We start from the raw sequence: 14,248 nt of genomic DNA on the forward strand, positions 1-14,248 counted from the left end.
GAATGTTAAATCGCTGTTTTTGCTGTTGGCAGCCCGTATTGTACTATGTACGACACTGAAACCAAATACAAATACACACAAAGAATTACTGCATTAAACATTTTAAAGCATATATATATATATATATATTTAGAGAGAGAGAGAGAGCGCGAAAGACACACACACAGCTTTAATATTTACCTCAGAAGAACCAGTTGGCTATGCAGTAACATTAATTCATGGCAAGAATATCTAATTCATTTTCAAAGTACAACACACTGAGGTCATCATTGAATGTTACGACGTATACACGTTCTTATTCTCCTGGTTTCTACGAAGGTACTTTTGCCAAAGTTTTGCGCAAGGGCTGTTTGTGGCTGCATTTATTCTACTCACCAGATGTTTCATGCACGTCAAGGCTTGATTCAGTTAAAAAAACTTTTGCCATCTGACGATACAGGCAAGGAGTTGGAACACTAACCACCATGTTGGGGGGGCAATATATTAACATATTAAACAATCCATCCAAACTCCTACCTTTTATCCAGGTCAGGATCATAGGGGGCTGGAGTATATCCCACACAGTATAAGGCACAAGGCTGGCTGACACATTGGACAGTATATCAGCACAATACAGGACCCATGATCCTCCACAACTAAGTAAAACTCATGGCACTCGCACACATTCAGCCATACACTATTCGCAAAAACAGAATCCCATTTAACCAAACCACTAGTGTTTAAGTCTTTAGACTGAGAAGAAACCTGCTCAATATGCAAAGAACATGCAAACACCACACACAGAGAACGGAAGCACGATTCAATCCCAGAGGTGCGAGGCGACAGTGCTGTCCGATGAGCCACTGTCATGTTAAATCATTTTAATATTTTACAAACACGTTATGGTAATAACATAATACCAGTTAATTAGCAACATGACATATCCAAATCCTGATCGCATCACAGTTAATCTTTCATGTACATTTTCCCAGCCTGGCTGCTGAGGTAAGACACATAGGAGAGGGAATGGAAGATTTAGTGGTTCATCTGGCCAAATTTGGAGAGAAAATGAAAGTCAACATCGTAACCATGTGAATGAGAGAGGCAGCGTTGCCCTAATGACGGAAGACGTAGTGTTAGATCCGGTCCTGCTCTTCTCATGGAAGCAGATCCAGTTGCCTAGCAACACCAGATGAGTCGGACCTATTACACTGAAATCGCTGGCAGTTAAGTGAATCGAGCGGCCGTGATGGTGCCTTGCCACTCATTTTTATGAATGAGAAAGGAAGCAAAAAAACTCCTCCCTCCCTTTAACCAAGAATTTACATGCAGGGAGGAAAACAAAACCATTGGCATTTATTCATCATGTGAAATTTATAAAGGATCTTCAAACAAATTACAAAAGAAACAAGATTTTAAAGACAGATGTAATACAAGAAAGGTATGTACATGAACAGCAAAACAAATCCTGACCTTTCAACAGTTGTAAATAAAAAGATGACTTCTGAGCAGGAAAAATGGACAGAAACCCTCACAGCCAAACCATGCGACCATACATAGTCAAAACATTTCTACCCAGAACCACAAGGTGCTGACTTCCCCAATAGATACCCCTCCAACACATGTATTCAACCGTCTGCTCCACAACACCACCGTGCATTTCCACACAACATCCACACAAAGTAGCTGTCACACCGTTCATCACCCACCTGATAAATACGAAGGTGTAAGTGAAGACTGCAAGCCTTTTACAAACTTTTGGAGCAGAATAACAAACTTCTGTTTCAGTCACAAAAAGCTCACTGGATTTTCTCTTCCTAATCTCCTGATGGTTTTATTAAAAAAAAAAAAAAAAGCCTTCTTTAACAAGATGAAATTTACACAAACACGAAAAATAATGCAATTAGTGTACATAGGAATACAATGGGATTAAGCTCCCATTTAGTCCAGTCCAGAGAGATGTTCTCCTCAGAAGATGCAGCCCCCAAAGTTAGAGAAGGCCTGTTCACATCGCCTTGTTGACAGAGCCTGACTGACATCTTCATGTGAAGCTTCAGTCAACGTATGGCAAGTGCTGCGAATATGTGGATGTTGTAGTACGTATCTTTTTTTCCTTTGAGTTAACCAAATACCCCAATATACTAACATAAGTGCCAGGGGTGGCCAGGTAGTATGTGTGTATGACTGATTGTGTGTGTGTGTGTTTCTAACCAGGCTCATGGGGCTTTTTTTACAAGCAGTCCATGGAGTTGTCAGGCAACAAACTAAGGGGCGGAGCCTTTCCAGGGGGACAGGAGGGGGGAAGCATGGCATTGGGGGCGGGGTCCACATTCTCACAGTCCTCCATCCGCTCGGCACAGCCCTCCCAGTTGATGTGGAAGCGGGTGACACGTGGGTTAGAGGCCAGAATGTTCCTCTGAAGCTGTGCAGGGAAACACACACGGACCCCAAAGATCAGTGTGGATTCAAAGCTGAATAAAACAATCTGCCTTGCATTTTATACTGAAATATGATGCCATTTTAAAACAAAACTATTATCATTACAGTGTGGCTGAAAATTCTTGGGTGAAAAAAGATGCTACAGTTTTACTCATGTTCACTGAAGAAATTCTGATTAAAACTGGCAAACAGTACATTGCAACCAAGCCCCCAAAAGTTTTATTTCAAAATAAGTCATTTTAAAAAAAAATTAAAAGACTTCATTTTGTAGAGCTAATAATAGCTTAAAATAACTTCATAAAACCCAAGATGAAGGTCCATATTCACCCACTCACATGCAGTTTGGGAATAACAACATTTATAGTATTGTGCCATTTGAGGACGGGGGAAAACACACACAAATCTATTACCATTATCAGAAACATTCCTAACAAAAACAAAATATTTCTGCCCATTTTTCTTATGCGTGATTAAATGCATTTACCTGTGCATAGTCAGGTTTAAGAGGTGGGTTTTCACGCAGCTCTGGGTCGGTATACTCATTGTTGACGTAGTAGCCAATGCGGATGAACTCTTGCCCACGGTAGGTGCATGTGATCAGCACAACGGTCACTCCCACTGCATCGCTCTCGGGAATCAAGCCCGTGTTGGGGGCATCCGCCTGCCAGGGTCAATTCAAGATGAGGTGAAGAGAGCGCAAGCAGACAGATACAGCAGCAGAAAATCTAGCTCTGCTGCACAAAACAAACCAATTAGGTAATTAGCAGTAATTAGAGTTAAGCTGAGGCAAGCATGCCCTTGAACGCATTTTAGTACCCAAACAAACGAGGAAAAAAAAAAAAAAAACTCACCTGAAACACAAACATGTGCCTCCCAGCAGGAACTGGGCCCACCAGAACCGAGTCCAAAGTCTGATCGTACTCTTCACTTTCTGCTGAGCCCACATATATTATCTTCCATTCCAAGTCTGAGAGACAAACAGACGAAAGCCTTAAGTATTGCAGGTTGGAGTGTTTGTAATTACATTTTGTCAAATACAGAAATCAAGAAATTTCCATTGATACCACAGAAAATATGCAACAATAATCTATGCATAAGTTTAAATGCTGGGTATTTCTTGCTAGCATAGTACCCTAGTAAAACGCCTTTAACTTAATTTAAACAGAGGAAAAATATCCCGATGGCATATATAAATTCTTTAAATTTAAAATGAAGTTAATTTCTTGCACTGCAGGTTCCCAGTCTCGGCTGGGAGCTTCTGCCGCCATAACGGTCCCCGGCATGCCGAATGAGCGCGTCACAACGCGGAAGAGCACCGCCCATTTGTCACAATCTGACCAATTGTCACAGAGGGGCGTGGACACGAGCCATTTTCGCTCGCTTGCTTCAAGTCCCCGCCGGCGCCAAATTTCAAAGACCGCCCCCCCCCCACTTTCGTCCTGAAGTCTTCGTTAAGTATTACATTTCATAAATACAAAAAGGCTTGAGATTCTATACCACATATCAGTAAATGTTTTATCACAGACACTGACATAATGCACTCATGTAGAATTTATTTATGATGAGTCTTTTGACTGATGTCTGGCTACTCTTTAATTGGTAGCTAGTGAATTCCTGATTCCTGGCTATAATTAGTTAAGTTATTTAAAAATTTCAAATAAACATGCGCGTTTTCTCTTACAAGCTATACCAAGCCAGAAAGGCATGGCACAAAAGTATTTGCCCGGTGCCAACTTCACATACCGCGGCGGACACACAAATTCTGTTCACTTAACTAGGCGTCGCATTTCCGCCATTTCTAAATATAAAACAAAAATATAAACAAAGAGACGAAACATTAACGCAGTACAAACACGTCCAGCTTATGACAAAACAACCAGACCTCCCGGCAACTGTCGTAGCTATCCGCCCGCCATTTCACGTACCCTCATGTAATATGAGGAACATTTACCAGCTAGCAACTACGCCGGAAAAAAAACACAGCTCGACCGATAAGTCCTGACACTTAGTCTCGGCGTCCGCGCAGTCGAGGCGATCCCTTACCTTCCGGCAGATCCTCCATGCACTCGAAAGTGATCTCGAACTGGAAGGGGTTTCCGAAAGGGCTCGGGTTATCCAAAACGGCTACATTTAGCACTTGCACCTTCGCCATTACCGCTGCGACAGATCTGCAAGCTCCAACTGGCTACAAAATGCGTGTCTCTTGGGAGAGACCAGCGAACTACAAAGACCCAGTCCCACGCCACGCCGCCTCCGTTCACAAGCACCTGGATTCGGCACCGCGGAGTTAGTTGAACGTAACCGTTGCAGTGCAGGGAACCGGCTCCTCCGGATCGATAGATAGGTTGTAGGAGAGATCTTTACTTTCAACCCAGGTCTTTAAAGGGAGTCTCGGCTGTAATCGTCCATTCTGTTTCCACGAGCTGCTTTGTTTTTTTTATTCTACTGACAGTTTAATTCAGAAAAAAAGTTCTTAATTAAGTTAAACGTGCTTTTAAAACGCAGACTACGTATATAAACGAGGTATTCACTTGTTTTTTGTTAATCCTCCATAAGAGGCCAAACGGCTCGCTCCCTCTCCCGCCAGAGTGTTCAGAAAGACCTTCACCGGACGTTAGAGAGAGCTGAACGATATCGACGCTGATTTGTTGAGCGGAGTCAGCAGGCCCGGATTCCGCCGCATTCTATTGGTCGACGCAGTACAGTATATACGAGGAGCGTGACAGGAGGAACATAAACTCGGATATACATTTGTGAGGTTGTGTTAGGGTGAGCGCAGTCCACTAAAGGGTAATGGTTATAAGCGCTGATCTGGGATCGGTAAAGGCCTTACGGCACACAGACTCATTACAGGTATTTCCTTAACATATTCAACCTATTTAGAGCTGTTTTTGTAAAGCCCCCTTAAATACAAAATATGTAACGGATAAAACGCCAGAAGCGTAAAAATTCAAGATGCATAAGGAATGTGTAATTCGATTATTTGTTTCCACAAATTGTGCAAGGGTGGAAATGAAATAACGTGTTAAACACCAGGGGGAGACAGCTACCTTCCAGTAACACAGGTTATTCAGTCCTTAGAAATGAGCAAACATGCAGTCATCGACGGCATTACTGTTTTAATTTGATTACTGGCTGTCGTAATGCGGAAAATTTGTTTGTTATGCGTTTTTTCTCCGCTGTATAACAGCAGTCCATCCCTATGGATTTTGAGTTAACTGGTTCTCAACTCTGTACCATAATTCCTTGCACTTTATCTTCGTTCTCCAAGCACGGAGAAAGATTTTTAGAGCACGTGGCCATTTATTATTTAGAAATTGATTCATTCAGAGATTCATTCATGTGAGAACTATAGATTGTCCATTGAGTCACATTACATCTAATGCTTAATTGAATATTTGCGCAAACATTTTACACGTGCACCCCCCTTTCCTTATACTGGAATGCTCAATGACATCATCACACTTATAGACCCTGTTTAGAAGGGAATGGACCAGTGAAAGGATCTAAACACCTGTGAACAGGGAGTAGGTGATGCTGTTGCCTCATTTCTCCATCATCAGGGGTTGGGCTCCCAAATAGGCGTCCTTTATGGCTGATCACTCGGGGTTACGGCCCTGTGTATTTTAGCCTCGATGCCAATCTTCCTTAAAACAAAAATTTAAGCCCTAGGTAGACTTGATTCAGCACTGGATCATCTCAATAGCTAGAGACTCCCTTGGACTCCCTCCTCTGCTCTTTGTGTGTGAAGTTTGCATGTTTTCTTGTTTCTTCCAGGTACTGTAGTTTATTCTTAATTCCCGCAGTCCAAAGATATGCAATTAGGCCAATTGGTATTTCTAAATTCTCCAAAGTGTGTGTGTGTGTGTGTGTGTGTGTATGTGTGCGGATGTGCCCTGTGATATACTGGCATGCCACTAAAAGTGCAGTCGTACTGGAATATTCTCCAGGGGCCCCCTCTCCCTGCAATTCTGTCCGCTGTAAGCAGCTGGAAGACGAATGGATGGATGAACAGGGAGTGGCAGCCTGCAGGATGAATGCCGGGAAGACAATTCAGGTCTGCATGCACGACATCCCCACTGCTGTCGCCAGCCAATGGCAGCGCTGAACTCGGAAACAAAGGGATCATAGATGCTGACACGACTTGGGCAGCCACTCAGGTAAGGGACAGGGACAGCAGCACTGCTAAGCAAGAATCCTCAGTGCATAAATACAAGGAACTGTTCAAAAATACCAAAATAAAAGTGGAATCAAGCAGAAAACTGAAAGTAATTAAAAGACTATGCATAAAATACATAAACGTACTGCTATTTATGTGAGTGAATTCTTTTCAGAATTCTGTACCTAGACATTCTGCCACTCCTGCCCAATTTCATGTACGATTTTACATTTTCAAGGGTCCTTGTCAAGTGTCTGGTGGTCCCCAAGGACTGGGCTGAGGAAATACTGATATACAGTATATGGAGGGAGAGACAGAGAAATGACATGGCATACCAGTGCAGAAATGTCAATGAATCTGTGATTTTGAGAGAATCGAGAAAGGGCTGAAATTCCCAGTGTTCTTCGGAATCCCCTCCCTCATACACCAGCTGACTCGCACACAATGGTTCCGCATGAGAATGGGCATTCCTTTATTTTCTGACATGATGAACACAGATGAATACTCCCCCCCATGCCTGAGAAAGCAGCCAAGGCAAGCAGGGGTGGGGGGGGGGATGGGGTGTTGTCATTTCAGTTCAGCTTTGCTTTCTTGCTGAGGGTAAACATTTATACTCCTTCAGACAGAACAGGTGATTTGTTTGTATTTTGAAAGTTGTGCATTTGTGTGTGTCTTTAAGAAACAAGCACTCAGATCTGTAGTGAGGTGCTGCATGCATGTTAAGTGTTGTTTTCCTCAGTGTGGGTTGGTGTGTGGAAATGTAGCCCTGTTATTTATGACAGAGCAGATTTCCACACCCAGGAATGATTCAAGAAAGCTTAACTCCAGGCCTGGAGTCAGACGTGACGCTCCTTTAATTCATACCTGGGGTGTGTGGGAGGTGTCCCAATCGCACAAAAACGCTTGTCACTTTTTAAAATGACATTTCTAAAGATTATTTTCCACACTGACCAATGGAAAAAATACATTAATTTAAAACTGTGTATTATGTTTTCGCGCAAAGGCATTAAAAAGTTGAAACAGTGTTTGATGTCAAGAGAGTAATGGATTTGAGTCCAACTGCACGTCATATTACGCCAGAGGAGACGATTTATTTAAACGAACGAAATGGCCTTGGGTACTTTTATCCAGTTGCACGTGTAATTTTGACCCCAGTCTCGAAAGAGCCGGATAAACTGGGCTAATAGCTGGTATCCCACTGGATGTCGCAACTTCCCAAGCACCCAGCGCGCCTCCTGTTTATATCTTACTTAAGTTAGGCTAATTTTAACGCTTTGAGGCGGCAAATAGATTTAGGAAGCGACAAAGTCAGGAAGGTGGTAGAATTGTTCATTTATATTTATGGGTCTGGTGAGGTGGGGGCCATGAAACTGTGACGGTGACCTGTGTCACACACTATGCATTATGCCGTACCGTTTCTGCGAACGAGGGAGCGGAGGTTTGTGTCGCAACAAAGGCGTATCTGTGTCCTAGGTGGCACAGGTCGCAATGCACTCAGGTACGTAACGCGAGAAGGCGGACCACATGACCGGAGGGGGGCGGGGCAAAGAAAGGTGGAGGTAAAGGGGGGGAAAGCGTTTTCATAGTGACAGGTACGGGAAGGGGCTACGAGCAGCGGGTTAAACGTATTTACCAGCCTCACTTGAACCGCGATCGCGGACCACAACTGGGACTTAACTTAGTTAATCATAAGCCGAGTGTGCGAGGCCACTCTCATAGGTGAGGCGGAAGCGACCTGCTGGCTTTTCGGAAGGAATCTATCGAGTTTTCGCTTTGGATCCCCGGGGACAAGTTTCCCATTTTCTCCGGGCCGGTAAGTTTGCTGTCAGTCGCGTTCAGTTAAATTTAAGTCATCTTTACCAGTGCCCGGAGGCTGGAGAGACCTTTCTCGAATACAGTGGGTATTACAAAAATGTTACCAGTTCCAACTGGTGCTGGTGCACTGATACTGGGGAAAGCTGGTGAGGAGATAGTGTGAAAGTAATGCGGGGAATGTGGTAGGGTTTGCAAGACGTCGTTGTTGCTGGTGGATGATTTGATCTCACTATCTTAGGGTACGTCTGAGCTTTGGTATGCCCCTCTGGCCTTACCTGCGGCAGGTGCGACCGGAACTCTTACATACCATGCGCATTCCGGAGCGCAACTATCGCGACAACCAAATATTTTTAATAATTTAACAGTAAATTGCAACACTCCGTTAGACTTCTGGGTAGACGATTTTAGTAGGTCGAACCAAGTATTTGGAGGGCACCCAATCCATCACAACTACCAGGAGAATTACCGGCTGAAAGCTGTATCCCTGGGCCATGAGGAAAAGTACTCAAGGGGATCCCTGCACCCCGGAGCTAAACACATTTACTGGCGGATTTATTCTTTGTTCCCAGTCCATTACTGGACCCTGCTGTTATTAACTGAATAGATGTAAAATATATATTTGCTGGAACTAGAAGATTGGAAACAAGGATGCGTTTCCTTCAGTTTCAGAAGTTACAAAAAGTTATATATATTTTTTTAATTAAAAAATTTATTCTACTTATTTTGTAGTTAATGCATTTCAGATCTTGCCATCTATGTCGAATTCTGACTTATTTTCAGGAAATGTGTAGTTTGCAAGACCGTAGCTATGGAGATAACGGGGGGCAAGGCTGTAATCATAGTATATATTGGGGGGGAGACATTATGAGCACATCTGAATATGTAACCCTCAATATATATTATAATTACGCTCTTGGCTGTTTGATTAGAGGAATATATTTATTCATTTAGTTTTTGGGTGTTTTAGCAAATGCTAACCATCCTAGCATCTCACGCTCAGAAAGTCTGTATTCCGTGCATGTGCTGAATAACTCAGCCAGCTGCTCCCAGCAGACCATCCATGACATAAAGGCATCTGACCTGAGATGACCCGAGTCCCACCTGGTTACCTATGAGGCCGCAATCCGAGAAGAATATGGTGACTGCATTGCTGGTGCTGGGCCAGCTGCTGGTTCTGTGGAGTACAGTGATCCGGGGTAAGCTGGGCCGGCCGCCCACCTTGCACACATTGCGTGCATGCCGTCTGCTCTCATCCCAGGAATGTCTTCAAAAAGGAAAAAAAAAAAAAGCCTCTTCTCAAGCTGTATGTCTTATAAACTAAAACCACTATAACTCATGCAGTTACATTCTAGACAGTCGGAAAGAATTTGTACAGTAATGCTAATCCAGAGATGTCATGAGTTGCTTGCAAAGTATGTGCTTCCTAAAAACTGCTTGCTTTACTCAGCTTCCTTTATCGCGGTGTAATTTTTAATTTTTTTTCCTGTTTAAGTGACTGTTTGTTCAGGGGAATGATTAACTGTGCCCTTTCATGTTTGGAACAATCAAGGACAGTTTGAGACACAGGAAAAAAATGCAGGTAGTCATCGGGCCTGAGCAGGAATGTGATGGTTGAACTTGGCCGGGGGGGGGGGGGTGGTATGAAAAGGATGTTATAGCATCACATGGGGTGTTGGTTTGTTCATGGGGCTCCACTGAAACAGTCACTTTGGGGCTTTTATGCTGTAGTAACTGTTTGTGGCCAATGGGGGGCCACAAACGCATGGTTTGAGTGCTAGCAAACTTCGAACGTGGTTGGACCGTACTGTCTTTGGGCCACAGGCTGACTGGGCTGAGCGAAAGGACGGCGATGGCTTCTTTCAGTCCTAGATGCATGTTCACGATGCTGTCGGATGTAGCGGGCATTGATCTAAAGATCGGGACGCGCCGTTTCGTCATGTTATTATATGACATACAGTACTGTATTTTTAATGTCTCAATTAAAAATATCTTTTGCCTGATATATGTGGCCGGAATTATCGCAGAAGGACACGAGCCGAATGGGACTCAAAGCAAAATTAAGATTAGGTGGTCCAGTGTGATCTTAATTTGCAGAGGTTTTACGATATTATTAACCAGCTTGTGTAACCTCCGAAAGAGTTATTCATTTTAATAACTGCATTAGTGTAGTTATACAGTGGTGATCATTTATTGCAGGCTATGAAAGTCTTCCTGAAATAAAATGGAACATTGTTCACGGTTGTCTTATGTTATTATTATTATTATTATTATTTGCACTTACGTTTTGAGTATCACTGGCCTTTTCTGGACCTTTGTGCAGTCTTCCTGGGCATGCTGGAGCACGCTGTAAAAAGCGTCATGCCAGCTCCTTCATTTTTAGAGGCCCCGTGATGCCCACAGTGACCTGAGTCCGTGTGATCTATAAAGGAGGGCCGTCATCACTAAGGAAGGATCCGATCCGCGTGGCTGCTTGGCGTGAGGCCAGAGATGAACTGCAGGCCTAACCGAGCGCTGATGGTGCCCCTTGATGTCCTCCACAGGCAACTCCACCATGACAATGGAAACCACCAGCAGGTCCAGTTCGGTAAGGATAGGACACGCCAGTTATGGCACTTTAATACGTAGAGTGATTGTCACATGTCTGATCACTAGGGGTGTAGCTAGAAATTCTGGGCTCCCGGGTGAAATATCAGCTTGGGCCCTCAGTAGATTTTACTGACTGGGCCCCCGCGAATCTAGGGTATCCATGTTCCTCCGGTGCCCCTGCTGGCCAATGAACTTCAACAGAGGTGGAAATCTCAGGTCCAGAAAGTACAAATCCAGACCAAGATTTTGTTTCAACCAACCAGTTGAGTACTCTGTGACTGTGACTCTTTATGCTCAACTGGTTGGTTGAAAGTAAATCATGGGCCGGATTTTTACTTTCTGGACCTGAAATTACCACCTCTAACGTTCAAGTTAGTCGAAGTTTTTGGGAGTCATAGTCACAGGTTTCCCCCAAACTTTTGCTTTTGTTTCAGTCGCCCAACATCGCAGCCATCGTCGCGCCCAGCGTGATCCTGGGTGTACTGGCCATCGTCGTCATAGTGCTGGTGGTCTTCTTCTGCATAATCCGCAAGAAGCGGCAGACGGAGGGAACGTACCATCCCAGTGCCGAGGAGCAGACGGGGACCAGGAGTGTCCAGGCGCCCGACGCACTCAAGCTGCCCAAGGAGGAACGGCTCATTTGAGCCCCGTCCCACACATGCTGCGTGATGATTGGATACCCAAATCAGACAATGTGCTGTCGCCATGCTGGGAGGTCTAGAGGTGCCAGCGTTTATAATGAACCCCCACCCCCCAGTATCCTTATACCCAAAATCCTGCTGCCTTATGAACCTGGACACACGGTTCCAGGAAATAACTGAGAGCTCTATGTCGCCGCCCTATTGACCAGGATTCCAACTGCTGCGCCCAGATGAGGCAGGAGTGCCTGGAGGTAGGAAAATTCATGCTGGACAGCAGACAGATCAACACAGGGTTAGAACCAGTACTTGGGGACGGGGTGCTGAGTGCCGGTGTGTCAGATGGTTTTGTTCAGTTCTGTTGGCTGTGTTCATCAGATTGGCTTTGGACCTTCTTCGACACACAGCTTCAGTAGTATATCTTATATTCCGATAAATACACTACAGTTTTGTATTCATGATTAATTAAGAAACATATGGTAGGCTATGCAAGTTTTGTCTCCCATTCTGAATCCTGTTGTTTACGTGGATACCAGTTGCTGTAGTCCCAGAATAGGCCTCTTAACTTGGTTGTCCAAGACTGCATACTGGCTGCCGTGGACGATCGGGTAGGTAATGTTTTACACTGGAAGGTGACGTGCCACTGAACATTTACACCACTAGATGACAATACTTGCCCCAACAAGTTAGACATTGTCGATCTCCAAGCTTAAACTGCGGAATCTGTCAGTATCTGTACTGGTGAGTTTATGGACAGCATTCCTGTACAGGGAGCTATTTATATATTTCTGAAATGTCCCCTGATGTGGCACGATTAGTTCCTTAGGTCACAGTGTGAAGGTTTTAGTTTGGTGGAATGTCAAGTTCTAGCAGTAAAAGAAAAACAGATAGGACAGGTTTGGAAACAAATGAAGTCAAAATGAAACTGAATAAGCCAGTTTACAATTCGACAATGATGTTACAACATATTTTGATTATTTTTTTTTCTCCAAATAATGATCTATTGTTATACTGGAATCATTTTTTTTGTATCACTGTAAGTTCATTGTGCACGTGCCGATGAACTTCTTATAAACGTCACCGAAGCCTCGCGATTAGCCCGGTCCCCACCCTTTAAATGCCGGACAGAGTTGATCGTGACTGGATGGGAAGTGTTTCAACCTGTTCTGGGAAGCACGGCCTGGTTTTGCCTTACCTGGGGTGGGGAAACAGGGTGCAGGATGCATATCAAAACCTTAAATAAATGCTGCAAGTGATGGTCCCATTTGTCATCTCTCATCTTTGTGTGTGTTTTTTTTTTGTTGTTGAGATCTAGACTTGTATATGCGTGTATATTTTGCCATAGGAGCAGGAAGACATTTTGAGATCTGGGTGCTGAAGTTCCTTTGTATCATCAGTAGTTAGCGGCAGATAACAGCGGTAGGTTTAGGAGAAATAAGCATGAAATCGCCTCTGAGACATTACTAGAAAACTAATGACGCTGTTTTTCTTTGACGAAATAGACCAGGGGTTGCCGAAGTCCTTCCGGCGCGGATGTATTTTGCTGCGTGTAGTCGACGGGGAGATGTTTCGGGAACGTCCCCAAACAGAATTACTTTGTGTAGCTTCTTAAAACTATGTGGGATTTAGGATAACAGAGCTGATGGGGAAATTCCTTTTTTCGGCTTCAACCTATCCATTGTATGTTTTCGGTGGGGTTTTATAAATACTAAAATTTGCTAATTTCATTATTAAAAAAATAAAGTTAGTGAAACAGAGGAAATAAAAGAAAGTAGTATGTTTCCATTACACACGTTAGTAATGGAAGTAATGCTTGAAATGCGGAAAAACAGGTGCCAGTATTGCCCTTGTTATTCAGCACCGGCAGATCGCGTGAGGTGCCAGGAGGCCTCTTCCCACGAACCGTTCTCAGTACTCAGTACAATGCGGTATCGGTACTGCGTATAGCGGTGAATATCGGCCCACTTCAAGCACTGGATATCGCCATAGGAAATAGAAGCCCTTTTGTTTGTTGTGCGTCTTTAGGTCGCTGTAACAGAGCTTGTATGACCCCCCCCCCCCTCCTTTTACTTGTAGCAATAACACTGGGCATCATTGTAGCTCGACGCCTTATCTCCATAAAACGATACCAATCTCCGCACAATTTCACAGCGTAGAAATGAGTCTTTCCCGTTGACAAACTACTTCCCTTTGTCAGAGATGAGGGGGGGAAATACTCGAAATTAAAAAGAACTAACTGAGAAATCCGTAGGCATTCTCCCTTTGCGGCATTAAGTCCGACCGCTGAGTGATAAGCTGCATTTGGCTTTGTGTAGAATGGCCGGGATCTTTGCTGGGGCTGGTCTGGCACAATGACTTCTTGTTCTAGGTCAGGAGTGTATAGCTGCAGTCCTCATATTTCAGACAATACTTTTTAATTTCTAACTGATCGATATCTTAAACACCATTATTATTGACGGTGAGGATTAGGCACAGAAACACACAATCATTGTGATTTTTCTTTCCAATTTATGCTTTATGACAGCTGGGACGACCTTGGCTGAGATTAGATTTTTTTTTTAATTGGCTGACACTGGAGGGAGAGCGTGTGTTTCCCACTTTAAATTTGCTAAACCCAGAAAGCAAGACTTTT

General features: G+C 43.9%; 2 protein-coding genes across 7 annotated transcripts; one reads left to right on the plus strand and one right to left on the minus strand.

Moving 5' to 3' along the window:
- Positions 1–1,315: 1,315 nt before the first annotated feature.
- LOC111849240 (histone chaperone asf1b-B) lies at positions 1,316–5,052 on the minus strand. Its single transcript, XM_023821959.2, has 4 exons — positions 4,462–5,052; positions 3,270–3,385; positions 2,903–3,079; positions 1,316–2,401 (listed from the first exon to the last, which is right to left on the minus strand). The coding sequence occupies exons 1-4, from the start codon at positions 4,568–4,570 to the stop codon at positions 2,210–2,212; spliced, it is 594 nt and encodes a 197-aa protein (XP_023677727.1). The 5' UTR covers positions 4,571–5,052; the 3' UTR covers positions 1,316–2,209.
- Positions 5,053–5,612: 560 nt separating this feature from the next.
- crb3a (crumbs homolog 3a) lies at positions 5,613–12,877 on the plus strand. Of its 6 annotated transcripts, none has more exons than XM_023821965.2 (4): positions 5,613–6,578; positions 9,429–9,588; positions 10,933–10,976; positions 11,413–12,877. In XM_023821965.2, the coding sequence occupies exons 2-4, from the start codon at positions 9,504–9,506 to the stop codon at positions 11,620–11,622; spliced, it is 339 nt and encodes a 112-aa protein (XP_023677733.2). In that variant the 5' UTR covers positions 5,613–6,578; positions 9,429–9,503; the 3' UTR covers positions 11,623–12,877. The 6 variants fall into 6 exon arrangements, with proteins under 6 accessions (XP_023677733.2, XP_023677732.2, XP_023677735.2 ...); XM_023821964.2 differs by lacking the exon at positions 5,613–6,578 and adding an exon at positions 7,749–8,390 and having other exon boundaries at positions 9,397–9,588; XM_023821967.2 differs by lacking the exon at positions 5,613–6,578 and adding an exon at positions 7,749–8,390 and having other exon boundaries at positions 9,443–9,588.
- The last annotated feature ends 1,371 nt before the right edge of the window (positions 12,878–14,248 follow it).

The sequence above is a fragment of the Paramormyrops kingsleyae genome, chromosome 22, assembly GCF_048594095.1.
Source record: "Paramormyrops kingsleyae isolate MSU_618 chromosome 22, PKINGS_0.4, whole genome shotgun sequence".
Lineage (NCBI taxonomy): Eukaryota > Metazoa > Chordata > Actinopteri > Osteoglossiformes > Mormyridae > Paramormyrops > Paramormyrops kingsleyae.

What these genes read in the sequence shown, in the direction of transcription:
- LOC111849240 (XM_023821959.2), bottom strand. Translation starts at nt 4,570, where the DNA reads ATGGCGAAGGTGCAAGTGCTAAATGTAGCCGTTTTGGATAACCCGAGC. An exon ending in GGCACATGTTTGTGTTTCAG is followed by an intron (nt 3,080 to 3,269) that starts GTGAGTTTTTTT and finishes TGACCCTGGCAG; the next exon opens with GCGGATGCCCCCAACACGGG. An exon ending in TTAAACCTGACTATGCACAG is followed by an intron (nt 2,402 to 2,902) that starts GTAAATGCATTT and finishes TTCCCTGCACAG; the next exon opens with CTTCAGAGGAACATTCTGGC.
- crb3a (XM_023821965.2), top strand. Translation starts at nt 9,504, where the DNA reads ATGAGGCCGCAATCCGAGAAGAATATGGTGACTGCATTGCTGGTGCTG. An exon ending in GTGGAGTACAGTGATCCGGG is followed by an intron (nt 9,589 to 10,932) that starts GTAAGCTGGGCC and finishes TGTCCTCCACAG; the next exon opens with GCAACTCCACCATGACAATG. An exon ending in CCACCAGCAGGTCCAGTTCG is followed by an intron (nt 10,977 to 11,412) that starts GTAAGGATAGGA and finishes CTTTTGTTTCAG; the next exon opens with TCGCCCAACATCGCAGCCAT.